Source organism: Hyposmocoma kahamanoa, unplaced genomic scaffold (genome assembly GCF_003589595.1).
Source record: "Hyposmocoma kahamanoa isolate Upper Pololo Valley unplaced genomic scaffold, ASM358959v1 81, whole genome shotgun sequence".
NCBI lineage: Eukaryota > Metazoa > Arthropoda > Insecta > Lepidoptera > Cosmopterigidae > Hyposmocoma > Hyposmocoma kahamanoa.
In genome coordinates this window covers 2,958,791-2,975,897 of record NW_020654080.1, presented here as the reverse complement: position 1 = coordinate 2,975,897, position 17,107 = coordinate 2,958,791, and the positions used below count along the sequence as shown (strand labels likewise).

The 17,107-nt window shown below is 35.4% G+C and overlaps 1 protein-coding gene across 1 annotated transcript in view; it reads left to right on the top strand.

Moving 5' to 3' along the window:
• The window catches only part of LOC113234015 (adenylate cyclase type 2-like), a 254,540-nt gene that overhangs the window by 28,228 nt on the left and 209,205 nt on the right, over positions 1–17,107 (top strand). Inside the window, exon 2 of the mRNA XM_026469243.1 lies at positions 11,251–11,373. Coding sequence (XP_026325028.1) covers positions 11,251–11,373 — 123 coding nt within the window. The remainder of the gene's footprint in view (positions 1–11,250; positions 11,374–17,107) is intronic.

Genomic DNA, 17,107 nt, shown 5'->3' with positions numbered 1-17,107 from the left:
TTATTATTTTTTATTATTTATTATTATTTTAAAATTATAGCGAATGTTTTTTGTTTATGTGGCATAAATTTTCCATCACGAAATATTCCAATACCCACACTAACTCAGACAAACACATACACCCACACACACACACACACTCGTATACAAAATTACATAGATATATTTATCACAATTTGCATATTACAATGTGGATACATTTTTATTATTACTTGTTATATAAGTATTACTTAGAGTACTTTTTATCGAGACTTAATAATAGATTCTTTCACTTTATTTTTTTGTATTAAATTTTTAATTTATATTTTTCTCATGAAATAGACTTAAGCCTTGTCAAAATTTGGGAGAGGGCGCTGGCTCCAGTCACACAGGTTATACCTAGCTCAGGAGTCAGGGACTTCATCAATATGTTGTAATCTATTTTGTGACAATAAATATTATTATTATATAAACACACGTATATCAAATAAGGCCTGTGATATCATAAAGTGGCAACGTATAAATGAAAAAGTTCTATTCCGAAATTTTATAGCAGTAGAGTTCTTTGTGAAAGAGTTCCTCTAGAAAAGTACTGCCACCTTAACTATTTCTGCCGCCAAGCAGTAATATGAGCAATATTACTAATATTATGAGTTTTAATGGGTGCTGGTGCAATTACAGGCACATGGGTCTTGTCAGCTTCTGTCTCCGTGTCATGGGCGCAGTAGCAGTGCTCCTCAGATCTTTGCGATTCGAAGCTCAGGCGCGCGACTTGTTGGTCAATTTCTCGGTATCATAAAAACAAAATTTACCGGATATTGAATAGGTCACCGAGGTCGTTAAATCTTAAGTGTAAACGGTAATACGTAAAATGCTCTTAAAAACTTCGAATAAATTTCAAGGCAGAGGCAGTACTTTATTTAAAAATTCTTTTACACGAGCAGGGTGTCCTTCACAGACGTAGATTTAGCTCAAGGCGACACGAATGACTGCGCGTAATTACTCATTTACATAACTCTGCCGCCGCCTTTTATTAAATCTGAAAGGTGTCGCCGATTGAGGTATACATCACCTTTATCATTACACAGCCAGTAGCCAGTGAGCTACACAGTATGAACTCCCAGATTAAAAGAAAGAAAGAAACGTTTATTCAGCTTAAGATAATTCAAACAATGAGATGAAACAAATTTATGATAACATATATCCATAAGCTGAAATGGATCCAACTCAGCATGTGTTGCAGGCGAGCTGCCGCTTTTTAATCGACTTCAAAAAAGGAGGAGGTTCTCAATTCGACTGTAAGTTCTCTTTTTTTTTGTATGTATGTTACGCGATAACTCCGGTATTTGTGAACCGATTTTCATGATTCTTTTTTTGTTGGAAAGGGGTACTTCCATAGTGGTCCCATTTCATTTTGAAGAAAATCATCCACCTCAAAGGGTGGCTGTTCACGCATGAAGGTTCATTTTTATAAATAGCGCCTATTGCTATTTCTCCAATTCGAGGCGTTTTTCTCTCAATATACTTTGAGTAGTGTCGTAGTGAGAACCTATTTTTATTATCTCCAGTGTCAAGTACTGTAAAGTGGTGAACTAGGGGATATTTAAATAAAACTTAGCAAATAGACGTAATTCCACATACTTTTGAGGTCGGTTTTTTTATACAAGATGAGATGAGATTGAGAGTAAATCATCTGCTAAATGACCACTTTTCAGGAGAACAGCTTAAACAAGTAGTTGTAAAGCTTCTTGTGAAAAATTTACTTATTTCTGCCGTCAAGTAATCATGTCAGCTTTTACTATGTACAGGTAAATGTGACTTGTCAACTTACGTCTCAGGGTGACGGGCGCGGTGGCAGTGCCCTTAACATCTTTGCGATGTTGAGCTCCGAGTGGCATTGCAACTGTTATGGATGGGTGTGTCGTTTACTACCAGGCGCACGACTTGTGCGTTCCATCACTTGGTATTATAATGATCTTAACACAGAGTACTAAAAAAACCGACCTCAAAAGTGCACAGAACAAAAACAGATTCATCCCCTAGTTGGCCACCCTTAGATGTTAAATATTTTCTTCAAATTTAAATGAGACCAATAATGAGATACTCTTTTTCTAACAAAAAAGAATCATCCAAATCGTTTAACAAATGCCGTGGTTATCGCGTAACATATTCACAAAAAAAAACATACAAACGAATTGAGAACCTCTTCCTTTTTTCAAGTCGGTTAAAAAGAAAAAGGTTATCGAGTCTTTTTATGCTTCAATATAAGAGTTATAAAATTTCACTGTAAGATAAATAAGTCACATTTCGGTGAGGATCGGCCGAAGCAAGCTTCTGCTCATTTGGTTCTACTCCTGCTTAAAAGAAAACTTTGTCCTGACTGTACTGACATTACTTTTTAGACAGTATAATTATATGGTACGGAATTTTATTAATTGTCTCCAACCTTTGTGGGACTGTGTTCTTAGAAAAACTTTAATGAAGACGGCAGGAAACAATTCCGGACTTTAAACAAGTTCTTTAATTACAAAAGTGAGCGAACTTAGATCCTACGTCACAATGTCAAATTTGTCCAATTTCAGGGTAAATTTTAGTTTCTGAAATAGATGATGAATACAAAAAGTAGATCTAAAAATAATGGAAATAAATAAACAATTCTTTTCACAACCACATACGAGTATATCTAAAAATAACATCGTATAATACTCCTCACATAAAAATAGGCATTTCTAAAAATTGAGCATTTTACAAATGTTTACACTACTAAAAATAAGCCTCTCTGAAAGATGTGTATTTCCAAAGAAGGTCGTAGTACATTTGCAGAATACACAGGTAGAAACTCCTACCCTCTGTTTCTTAAATCATAAGGGTATGGGCGATTGGGATAGCACGCAGTATTTGAACAAAAATTAAGCACTACGAAATTAAGACACACGCGACTTTAGCTCAACACAAACGCGCGATTGCATCGATGCAATCGTCTATAAATCCCAAGAGTATCGATGCAGTAGCGCAATTGCGTCGCGTTTGTATTGCTGTTAAAAGTTGTGTAAGCATGAAGTCTAAAATTAAAATGCGTAGCACAAACTACCTTCTGTAAGTAAGTGCTACGTGCTACGCAGTTTAAGCGTAGCACTCTACGAGATGTAACGCTTGCATAAGTCATGAAATTTCAATAACATTATAACTTTAAAAGATGAAAGTTTTAGTTAAGAATAGAATATCCTTAAATTTTTAAGCTGCTAAAATAATCTTCTTATAAAATTAAGTCTGTATTTTCTGAGTTAAATTTCAAATTTGCTGTTACAATCTTTTAATCCATTACATAAACTGGAATCGAGACAAAGGTTAGAAGTTTAAGAAAGTTTTGAAACTTTTGAGTAACAATAAGTAGACAAAATATTAATTCGGCTCGAGTTCTCTCAGTAATTCCTATATTTAGTACGTAAATTTTGTCTGTTTTTTAAAGTTTTTATTAAAAACTGTCAATTACTGAACCGTATGTTTTAAAATATATTTTCTTTTACTAAATAACTAATATTAGTACCGATGGTAGGGTTCTACATTAACGCAGTAATCTGCTAGAATATGTACCACAGCCTTACTTCAAAACAGCACTGTGGTGTTCCCTATGGAATACGCATCAGCGCAATCATAACAGATCAAAATACATATAGCATACTGTTTAGATTGAATAAACGACGATCGCGCAGACTGAGAGATTTTATAAAATTTTAATGTTCTTCGATACTCTTATTTAATACAACATCGTGTGAAAACTGGTGTTTCATCGTGGAGAAGTTATTATACATTGTAATGTGGTGATTGAGTTCTTCACTGACCTATGAAGTAGTGTTGCTTTTTTAATATTTTTTTTTAAATAGGAAAATGTGTATTGATGTAATAAGTTAATTATTTTATGAATGAACTAAATTTTTCAATATTTTAATGTCATTTGCATGAATAAAATTCTATATAAATTAATAGATTCCTCTGCGAAGATGCGTCGATGTATAAATTTGTTTACGTTTTTGTGTTGCATAAGTAGCAATACAAATAACTGTGAGTTGTAGTCACTTATATATCTAACAGAGAAACGGTTAATTATGCAGCAGTCGTCAGTCAAAACTATCTCACAATCCAAAGAAGTGTTACAAGTGTCACATTCTCGTGTAGGAAAATCGACAATATTATTTATCACTCTCACACACGTCCAGTGTTAAAAGAGCTCTGATTATGCAAATAATGGAAATAGATTGCGTTCGTGATCGAATGAATTTGCTCGGTGCCACCCACGCCACCTACAAATGGGTTTCAGTGTATGGTAATGTTATGTTCCTTTGTTTGTACTGATGTACTTGTACCTTGTGACGATATTGACCTTCTTCATCGACATCCTACTTTTTTATCATCCTTATTTCTGGTTACTGGTCTTTTTAAAATTTAGAATCTTTCTTGAATTCATTTTCCTTTTATTATCTTATGTTTATTCTATCCGCGGTCACTCCCATCAAAATTCTTATCGATACTAATCAACATCGATCGATGGTATTTTTTATATGATACTACGCGACGGGATGAATAATTCAAACGCCTGGTGGTAAGCGACACGCATGTTCATAACAGTTGTAATGCCACTCAGTGCTTTAAATCACAAAGATTTGAGGGGCATTGCCCACTATGCTTGTCACCTTGAAGCATTAGTTGACAAGTTCCATGTGCCTGTGATTGGGTAAAATGGCAGGTACTTCCCTGGACAAACTTCTTCACAAGGAGTAATAGCTACTATTAAGATTTTGAAATTGTGGGCAAGTACGTGTCTGTATTATATAACAAGAAATAATTACATAAATTTACGATTATGTATTTAATAAAATACAATTTTATAAAAGTGCAATTTTCATAAGAACCGGATCGAAGGAATTTTTTCTTACTTAAAACTTACGATTATTAAAGCGACATCTCTAGTCAGCTGCTGGTAGCTGTAAAGTTACCTGATTAAGTAAAAAAGATTTCATAGATTTCTCACAGATAAGGCAAAAAACCGTTAAAAACCAAAACGAAGGATCTGCAACAAGCACATAGAGAAAAAAATTGTAAGGTCCCCTAGTTCGTTCCGTGGCTTAGTAGGCATAGCGTCTGACACGGTTTGCTGGAAGACATTGGTTCGAATCCAGATCGAACGAATTTTTTATTCGTGTTCGACCTTTGTATTAATAATTATTACAAACTAGTGGAGTAATTTCACAAAAATAATTGAATATCATGGTGGTCAAACATCGTGACATACAATAAACTTAAAATTACAATATAGCTACTACCATTGGGTATACAACCAGGAATAGAGGCGAAATGTAATTTAATTTGTTTGAAAATTATTTTGCCAAATCATTACGGTGACAACTTCGCTCCGATTGGCCAGCCCGAATTCGAAACAAATGACGGGTGTCGTCAATTATTTCACTTCAAATCGACCAGTTTAATGTAAGCTTTGCTATAATGGACGTCAATTGCAAAATTACATATTTAATATTTAATTATCGATGAAATGTGATTCCGTTTGTTTTGTAATTAGATGTTTTGCTGTTAATATCGCTAACTATGGGGGGCATAGTTAGCGATATTACCTTTATTACAATAAATACAGAATATTTTTAGAATATACGGAGACGTACACAGGTCAGTTGTTGGCGCTGTACTATTTCAGTTTTCTAATTTGTGATTTCAGCGCAAACGAGAGTTGATATTTAAAAGTGTTATATCGCCCATTTGCCCGATGAGTTGCCAGGGATGGATGGCCCTTATTTCGTCTCTATTTCTGGTTATACTCGTAAACACCGATGGCTACTAAAATATATAGGTATCGATTAGACATCGGTCAACTGCAGTGATAGATAGATAGATAGATAGATATACACTTTATTGCTCACATACAATAACAAAAACAGTACATAGACAACTTAAAACTAATGTGGGCAAAGGCGGTCTTATCGCCAAGAGCGATCTCTTCCAGACAACCTTTGAGGTATAAGAAAGCTAATCTAAGGAGAAGAGGTAGTGTGCCAAAGTCAGAAACGTATAAGTAGTATAATATATATATATATATATGTATCGAATAATAAATAAATAAATAACGGTGTACTAGACTTACATATATATTTGTAAATAATAAAGAAATATATATACCTAAATATACTTATACTTACCAATAAATATATAAATACATGTTGCATACTAGGAACGTTTCAGAAGATACTTACGCAATGCAGTTTTAAAAATAAGAAGCGACTTGGAATGTCGTATTGCAGTGATAACAACCTTACCGTTATTTTTTTTTGTTTATTTTTCCAATTAAAAATCTCGAAAGAAAGAGCTAAAAAAAATCTCTTACACGGCATCTTGGTAAAGTTTATAGGAAAAGACAAAGAGACAGTTAGTGCAAACTAATTTTCCAGTTGGACAAACTTGCACTGGAGCTTTTATACGCGCCGTCGGATACGGAAAATTAAATTAAAGAAAATAAATATTTGTAGAAAAGAAATAGGCACATCGTACGTTCATCGAGTTCGTAGTAGAGCTCCTTGTGAAGAAGTACTGCAACCTTACCAGCTTCTGCCGCCAAGCAGCAATGTTAGCCTTACTGCGTTTCGTTTTTGAAGGGTGCTGATAAAATTACAGTAACATGGGACTCATCAACTTATCTCTCAGGATGATGGGTGCGCTGTAGTATCTTTCAGATTTTTGCGAACTTTAAAGCCCTGATAAAATATTTGGAATATCCGTAAGGGTTAGTAAGAGCATACTTAAAATGGTGTTAGCACTACAAATATATATATATTTTATATACATAAATTCAGTGCTCTTGAAAAGAAACCTGGACTAATTCTAATACTATTTCTGCGCATGAGTAAAGCCGCTATTTTTCGCGTAATAGTTTTAAAAACGTTAGCGAACATTTTCGATGTTCTGCAGAAGCGTGGCAGCTGCAAAATTGTCCTGATTATATTATTATATAGAACTTGTATGGCTGAGAGCTTAAGAATCGATACTACCTTAGCTCATATTTTCCCCTTACGTAATAGGTTTTATTGCGCGTCTCGAGTGGCAAGGTCACTGGCTTTATTTCAGTATTTATTATTTTACAAACGACATTATAAGCCATTTGCAAAATATATATCGTATACTTATTATACGTGTTCTATTTATTTCAGTTGATATAATAAATCATTGGATATATGTAAGGATATACGTGACACAAATCTCGCAATCGATATATTTTCAAACTAAATAAGTCCCATTTTTGTTTGTTGTAAATAATAGACATTACATTGCATATGCTTATCACTGCATATATGTATCAAATGAATTATTTAAGTATTTTATAAATATAAGAGAACACACCATACTACATTATAGAAATATATACGTAATTTATTTTAGTTTAAACGCGACACACACGTCCGGTACTCACTCGGTTTTAGGGTCCACTGAAAATCAGCGTCACAGCCTTGTCCCGGCGGTGACATTAGCTGAGTGGATCCTATTCCATACGCCACAGCCGCACACATGACATCTACTTAGTAAAGCAATAGTGTTGACCAGCTTTGTGGTCGCATAATTATTTATAGCTAAGATTTTATTTTTAATTAATTTTGTTTAGTTTTCTTTTTTGTTATTCATTTTCTGTTTGTTTTAGTTTTAATTTTGTTCTGTTTTATTTTTATTTTTTTTTTTACTTTTTATTTTTTACTGTTTATTATTGTGTTGTGGTGTTATGTAATAAATGTATTCTATTCTATTCTAAGGTACCTATTGAATACAGCGGTTTTTTTGTAAAATTTCAAGGTGAGTTTGTGTTTTTTTTTATGTCATGAAAATTTTTAGGCATCGTTTTTCACACCGTATACTAATCAGTGAGTATCCTTAGTTTCACTATACATGTATTTTTTCCAATGTAATTCAACACTTTCACTGTTATGCGGTACCAACTAACAACAACTAAAGCCATTTGAAGTTGTTACTTTTTAGTTGACTCAGGCTGCATGTATGAAATGACGACAGTAAGCTTTGAATAACGTTATGGACAGGCGTGTCACCTACCACCAGGCGCGCGATTGTTCATCCCATCACTTTGTATCATAAACAAAATCTGCCCTTGATACTTTTGAAAACTACCGGGAGTCCCAGACGTATTCCGTGGCAGTGATTCGACGGAAACCGGCAACAACCGCCGCGGAACCTCATGATTAAGGACCATGGATGTGAGTTATCCATTAGTTTAGTTAACTACCCTTAGAACGTCCCACTGCTCGGTACGAGTCTTTTGTACGCAGACGATTTAGGCTATAATTCGCTCTGTTGACCCGGTAAGAGCTGGAGAATCGTTTTCCAATAGTTCACAAATTTGGTTGACTACATAGAGTATCTTTTTCTTCTTGAGGTGCCACCTCCTTCTAGAGGTCGGCTATCCTTAGGGCTATCTGTATTTTAGAGACAGCTGCACGGAACAAGGATCTTGTGCTCAGGTTGAACCATATCCGGAGGCTCTTTAGCCACGAAATTGGCCTTCTTCCAGGTGTTGCTTTCCTTATATCTTTCCTTGAATAATTAGTCGAAGTAGGTCGTATTTATCATTACACCTTATATGGCCAAAGTACTGTAGTTTGCGTTTCTTGACAGTACTCAAGACCTCTAATTTCTTATTAAAAATCTGCAATACTCTTTCATTGGATACTCTATCCGTCCGCGATATTTTTAAAATTCTTCTGTAGACCCACATTTCAAATGCTTTAAGCGGCTACTCATATTTTGAGTTAAGGTTCATAGAATATAAAACAGTTTAAACGGTAACCAAATTTACTTTGTAAACCAGCGCCGACGGTGTTATTTATTTAATTTTTATGAGAAATCCGATATCAACAAAATCTTACAACTTTGAATTACAAAGCTTCGTGTACATGTTAAATCGATGCCGTAGTAATGTCTAACGACTCTTGGTCTCTCTGTCTGGATAGTTGCAAACTATGAAACAAATTTCCAAGTTTCAATAATTAAAAAATACTTGTATATTACTAACATACTCAATTTTAATCTATATAATATACTGTAAAAATATACATAATTTCATTAAGAAGATATCGATAATATTAACCTTAGAACTAAGTCCAAACTCACCACGATTTAACTATTCTTTTATGGGGAACTGTATACGTATTTACAATAAGACTCCGGAGAATATACATACTAAGATTATCATTTCCTAAGTTTTTTAAACTTACATTAAAAGTATTTTAATTGAAAAGTCATATACAAAATTGAAGAGTATATTTTAGATAAAGAATTATGGAAAGACAACAAGAGTCTAGATTCCACACAAATATGAATCAAGAATTCAAGATTCAATCGTTCTTCTCAGGAGGTCAGCGCAGTGAACGAGTAGTAGCTTAAAAAAATGACGTTTTCAAGTGTAAAAATTTTGCACCTATGCAATAAATGATTATTTGACTTTGTCTACAAATATTTTGGGTTAAAAGAATTTTTATTATACATTCCCGTACTAGAAATCCGATGTATACTAAATTTGGTAGAGTTCCTTGTGAAGAAAGCTTTTTGAACCTTAGGCCAGTGACCGTTAATGGGTTGGCGGAAATGGTGACATTATATAGGTGTATCATGGACCAATTACTCCAGTGAATTACTAATCTCCATTTACGCTTCCACATTTATATGGCTAACGGGCATGGAGTGGTATTCCGTGCCAGCAAACTTTTAACTACCTCAGCGGCTGAACGGTTACCACTGCCACGCAGAGGTCCTGGGTTCGATTTCCAAGTCGGGAAAAATATGTGTATGGCCTATATTTATTTCTCTCGTGACTTTTGGTGTAATTTGTGGTTGTTAATGTGTGTGTCCATGACCCAGGATGTTGCGTTATTATTGTTGTTGCGTTACATGTTCCCTGAACTATATGAATAGGCATTATTTATGCATGCTCCATCGTCGACCTCATCGTCACTGGTGGATGTTGAGATGGAGGTCAAATGAGCAATTACGCTTTTTTATAAAATAAAAAAGATCTAGCGCACGAGATCACGAGTGGCCTCCACCGATATAATCCCAAAAGTTTTGTCCGCGAACGGGTTAATTCCAGTTAACCTCGCTATCAACTTGAGGCGGTTGAATGTCAGTGTTGTGTTGCTTCCAGCACAAATGCAAAAAGAGGTCCTGCTGGATTCACCAGCTTTTTTTATAATGCCAAAAGACGAGACGTACAAGTCGTGCGCCTGCTAGTAAGTGACACGCCTATTCATGACAGTTGCAGTGCTACTCAGAGCTTTAAATCGCAAGGATCCTATTGGCACTGCCACTGCATCCGTTACCCTTCCAAACTGGAACGCAGTAATGCTTAGATTACTGCTTGACGGCAGAAATAGTTGACGTGCCGTTACTTCCCTAGACGAACTCTTTCGCGAGGATCTTTACTGTTATTAAGTCCCTGAATCCGGCCAACTGCGCTAATGTCGAGGAATACCGTCTTTTTAATTTAATAATTAAAATTTAATAGGATTTTTTTCTGAGTGTTCGATCTTTGTTTTAATAATTATAACAAACTAGTGGAGTCATTTCACAGAAAATAATTGAATATCAATTCAATAAAAATTTAATTAATACAGTGAATAGCGACATCTCTCGCCAGGACTGGTAGCTGTAAAGGTACTAACTGGGTGATAAATCTGTCATAGATTTCTTATAGATGGCGCTACGACTAAAAAGTCGTTGAAAAAGCAAATACAAAGACACGACGCAAGCACATAGAGGAATTCGTCCGTTGGTTCGTACCGTGTCTTAATTGGTATAGCGTCTGGCACGGTATGCAAGAAGACGTCGGTTCGAATCCGACCGGATCGAAGGAATTTTTTCTGAGTGTTTTTCTGTGTTCGATCTTTGTATTAACAATTATAAAAGTAAAGTGCTAAATAACCATACCATTAGCTGATCTCGTACTAGGAAATTCCCTGTCCAATGACTAAGCACCAGAGCAACGGAATTCACTGCCGGCCTCTATCCGAAACATCCAGATAAGAAACAAATTGGAAAAGTTATTTTCCCAAATTGGTTCGATCGGGAATCAATCCCCCTCCTCCCCTCCTCATCTAGCGTCCACAGAACAAACCGTTGAACCACCGAGGTTCTCAAATTTTCTGTTCAAATTTATATTGCGATATTATCTCGAACAATCAGTGGTTATATTATGTAAATTATTTGTTACAGATGGTTCACACAATGATGCCTATAGCACGGTCCATAGCGATAGGAATGTCTATCGTGCTTACACTGGCGTACTCTGTGCTCCTTGTACTGTACCAGAAAGATGAGCCACAGTTTTACCAACAGGTAAGTGTCAATGTGACTATGTATACTTATTTTGATAAGTATTAATCAAAGGCCTTTTCGTCGGCAAGTACCTTTTTTTTTAATTTTTAACCGACTTTAAAAAAGGAGGAGGTTCTCAATTCGATTGTATTTTTTTTGTATGTCTGTTACGCGGTAACTCCGGTATTTGTGAAACGATTTTGATGATTCTCTTTTGTTGTAAAGAGGGTACCTCCATAGTGGTTCCATTTCATTTTGAAGAAAATCATCCACGTCTATGGGTAGATGTGTAAGATTCATTTTTGTAAATAGCGCCTAAATTTTAGTATAAGAAGCAATTTTAATGGTTGATTTTGCTATTCTCCAATTCAAGGTGTTTATCTCTCAATATACTTTGAGTAGTGAGAACCGATTTTTGTTATCTCCTGTGTCAAGTTCCATATAGTGGCGAACTAGAGGATGAATCCGGGTTTGCGTACTTTCCGGTAACTGATTTCATTAAACTTGGCAAATAGATGTACCGTACACGTAATTTTGAGGTCGGTTTTTTAGTACTCTGTACTGATTAAAAATTATTAAGTTAAGTTAAGTCCTTCCATCCGTCCATCCGTCCATCCGTCCATCCGTCCATCCGTCCATCCGTCCATCCGTCCATCCGTCCATCCGTCCATCCGTCCGTCCGCCCATCCGTCCGTCCGTCCGTCCGTCCATCCATCCATCCATCCATCCATCCATTTATTTATTTATTTATTTATTTTTAGCCCCAGTAATAGTTCACAAACCATGGACATTACTTAATATTAATTTAATACTACAACAATGTTTAGCTTGGAACAGATGACAATTGTGCACAACATTGAAATAAAACAGATTTAGTTAAATATTCTATTTAAAAATGAAAATGTACGTATTTGAAAATAAAAGAAAAAAAGGAGAAGTTTGAGCAAACCATAAATTAAAAATCAACAAAAAATAAGCAAAATGAACGCATTTTGGATCTAGTTTTGAGACCTCGTAAACACTATAAACGATTTTAAAGATCGCTGAAATATATCAGTCTCAATGCCAACCTTATTCAAATTCCTGCACATACGAAACAACGGATCATTGTACGACACGTTGTATGTTATTACTGTCACATAAAAAAGTTTTTGCGTGCGGTACCTTCCAATCATAATCCCAAACCGATGTAACAATTCACTAGCATCGCACACAGAGTTAACTAATTTATATAACACGCCAAAGCTGTGCGAAGAGCGTCTACTCTCTAAGGTGTCAATTTTAAAATACCTTAACCTATCTTCACATGAGAACCTAAGTCTTATGTCGATCGTAATACGAAGACCACATCACTGAACAATACTCCAACACCCTTTGAAGCAATGCATTGTATAAAACAACAATGCTACATGGATTTCTGAGTGGCCGTGCAGACCTCATTAGAAAACCCATAATTTGATTGCACTTTGACACTATATAGTGATAATGCTGTTTATAAGGGAGACTGGAATCAATCCGTACTCCCAGATTTTTTATTACTGTCTTACGTTTGGATTCTACATTATTCATATTGTATGTGTAGTGTAAAGGATTTTTTTGCGTGTAAATTGGAGTAGATGACACTTGCTAACATTAAGCGACATTATTATTATTTCTACACTAATCTGAGAGCATGTCAATATCCTCTTGCAGCGCTAAAGTATCTGTAGTGTCTACGATTTTATTAAAAATATTTGTTGAAAAAAAGTTGTACGTTAGTAAAAGGTCGCACTCCTAAGAAATGTCGCACTTGTAACTCCAATTATTCGGATGCTTATTTTGATTCTTAACGGTGACCAATAGATGGCATCAAATATAAACCCCAGTTGTGATTGTAATCAAATTCGAACAGGCCAACAGATGACAGCTATTACATTATTGTCAAGGTTATTTGTTAATTATACATAATGTTGGTTATATATACTATAACATAGAATGAAATGGGCAAAGAAGCTGATTTAGCTTAGTTTTGAGAATAAATTCAAAGAAGTGCCATCTATACAATTTATTGCAAACTAACAATTTAAAAAGAATACCATTAAGAAACATTCCATTTGTTACCTATTCAACGGAAGTTTATTGTTTTCACCAATTTTCATAATTGTCAATGAATTTTAATTGTACATTCCTAAAATGTTGTTTATGTACTTTAATTCCGAATTCAAATTCTAAATTCCATTTGTTTGTCACGCACTAAAAAAAAACATAAAACATACTAATGAAAAATACGTCTATGGTTACAGATGTTTGGCGAGGATTCTGAACTCAGAAATGCTGTGCAAATTTAGTTTGCACAGCACTGATTTTCAGCCAGAACCTCCCTGGCAGGAGCTACAGTCTCACGTTTGTGTAACAGGCAATTTATGGAACAAAAATAGTACAGAGCTTGAATTAAGCTATTTCAAGACCGCGAAAGTAGAAAATAAAAATAATAATTTACACAATAGAAACCGATAGCGATTGTCAAGTTTAAATTTCCTTAGATGTTTAGTACTCAAGTTTTCGACATTCAATACTTCATATTTTTTATTTTTGAAAGTGTCGCCATCTACAGTTTTAAATATGTTCTAAAGTTCATTTGTATGAATGGATATCCCATGGTAATACAAGTCCTGGGAAGTTGTTAGTATTTTACAAAGAGACAGGCCGGTTTTATGAGTCCGTGATTTTGAGAAGAAGAAAAAAACATTTTTTTTATTATGATTTATTTTTTTACGTAATCTCCTTTTAACTCTATATACCTTGATCAGTTATATGAAAAATAGGCTTCGGTTTCGGTTATCACTCCCTTAATTGATGCAAATCGGTAAAAAAGTGTCAAATCAGGCTAAATCTGGTGAATGGGGAGAGGGGCAATAGTTCGTATCATAAGTCGACAAGTTTTGGTATTCTGATTGCAGATGAGAAACGGAATACTCGAAATTCCGAACTGTTTCATTTCATCATCATTTCTGTTTTTTTTTTATTTTCACGCTAATTTTCTTCTTAAGTTCTAAATTAAGAAATAAAAATAAATTAAGTATATCCCAATTCTGGGTACAGGTTAAATAATTTATACACCTAATCGAAAATTTTCTCAAAAATATTCTTGTTTCGCTGCAAATTCATGCAAATCCCGACGAAACTAAACTCAGTGTGTTTGCTTTATGAATAAACACGAAGCGAGGTGTGCAGAACTCGTTAGCCATCCCTTTTGTTTCTCTTTACAATGTAGAACTATACAAGATGTATCAAAAGTTTCCAACATCATATTAGCTTTTGTGTTTTTTTGTGAAATTACTTCACTAGTTTGTTATATTTATTAATACAAAGACCGAACACTAAGCCGATTAACACACTGAAGCGCGCCCCGCGACGGAGCGCGGAGCTGCGTTTTTTAATGTAAACTGAAGTACCTCAGGTTGAACACACTGACAACGCATTTCCGCGCGCGGTTTTAACGCACCCCCACGCGGAGGGGCGCGGCGAACTGCAGGGTATGGCACACCGCGCTCCGCACTACCGCGCACATTTTTAATCTTAAGGAATCGCAAAAGTTTTCTACAATAGATCTCGACGTCGATAAATTTATATTTGGTATTGAAAATCGACCAAATTTATCTTCATATTTTTTTAAATCTATGTAATGAAGTTGAAATTATCCATTTATCTACATCAAAGATGCGAACAAAAGCGCTGCTCTTTTTTTTACCGACATCATGATGTATGATCTCTCCAAGAGATTGAATTAGACTGATCGGAACACGGGTCAATGCAGCTCTGGTCTTCTCTTCTCCGGTCACTCCGCCCAGACCCGCGTCAGTGCAAAACGCACCCCGGGGCATGCTCGCGCACGTCATAGTGCCCTTCTCGTATACCCTAAGGGTCGGTAGGGAGGGCCACTATAATCAAAACTAATGTAGAAAGATACGGGACTGTCCAAATATTAATTAAATTTACTATGATATAAAGTGACGCGACGAACAAATCGTATGCCTGGTGGTAAGCGACAGGTGCAAAAATCTGAGGGACACTGCCTTTGCGCCCGTCACCCTGAGACTTAAGTTGACTGTAATTTCACCAACACCCTTACCCATTGGTGACGCTATAAGAAAAAATTGAAATACCTTCGATAGCTCGTGAAGAGCTTATAGAAACGTGAGCTCGCAAGTAAAAGGACGGGAAGCCGTGTTACCAAACATTACTGTCCGAAACGTCGAAGGGCCAACAACAACGCCACCATGTAAACACTTGCGTACGCAGCTTAATGCTGGGCGGAGAAGCGGATAGTTAATTTATAAAAAATGCCATGTTGCGGATTCGGATTTTTTGAGTTCGAAAATTAACGTCACATACACTTCACTAGCGATTTATGCGTCTTTGGCGTAGCACGGATTAGGATGGAAAAGGAAAAGGAGATGCGAGCTCAGACAAACTATCTGGCGTTACCACCCATAAGACCGAAACGCAGTAATGTTCTGATTACTACTTGGCGGTGGAAATAGGTAAGGTGGCAGTATTTCCCAGGAGGAACTCTTTCACATGGAGCTCTACTGCTACTAACCTTAAGATTTCAAAATCAAATTCTTTTTACTTCTAAAAACTTTTTTTAAGTAACAACTGCCTAACTTTTGCACAATATTTTCGATGGCTCCTAGAGGATAACTAAAAATACTTCTTTAGAACGTCTTAAGTACATTACCATTTTCCGTTTACTTTGAACCAACAACCAAAACCATAGGCAATCAGTTGTTATCGCAAATTTCAAATTACCTTTGCAACTCCTAAATTTATATTCCAAGTTTACCTGTAACTTTAAAATAAAGATAAGGTAAAATTACATGTATGAACTCAGACATTTCATGTAATAAATGCACAAAAGTCAAAGGCATTTCTTCCACGGGTAAAATGTTTACTCTTGAAAACGTCATTTTTTAAGTTGTGCTGACTTCCCAGAAAAGACTCGTTTCATCTAACACATAGTCTTCAGTTTTGTAATATGATTTTCAATTAAAATACTTTTAATGTACTTTGGTAAAATTTTTTGTCATTGTGAGTGACATCACTAGGTGAAATATGATCGCAAGTTTTTGACGCATCCCGTATACTACATACATTAAACAAACAAGTTGGACTAGCTTTGTGTGAATTAATTATGACTGGGATTGTGTGGTTAAATGGACTCCCTTTAAAAAATTAGGCAATTAACAGATAGATGATTTGCATATCTACGTAGACGTAACGGTGTAATAATCCAATTGCATGTTAGTTATTTAACAATGGTTTATTTCAAATTGCCCAAATAAAGCGGTAGTTACTTCCAAATGAGAGGTTCGAACTCATGTGGCGACGTGTTTTTTTATGACACATGTGACGGGACGAACAAGTCACAGTTGCAGTGCTACTCAGAGCTTTAAATTGCAAAAATCTGAGGCACTGCCACTGCGCCCGTCTCCCTGAGATGTAAGTTGACAAGTCCTAAGTGCCTCTCATTTCACCAGCACACTTGCCCTTTAAAAGTGGGGTGCGGTAATGCTCACATTACTGCGTGGCGGCAGAAATAGATCTTTGTATTAATAATTGTAACAAACTATCAATGTAATTAAACGTCGTAAAATTCAATAAAAATAATAACCATTTTTATATCTATGTTTACGTTAAAAAATTGGTTTTAACGAGTAACAAAACTTTTGAGTAGACAGATCGATAAAGCACGAATTTAATCCAACTACATCAA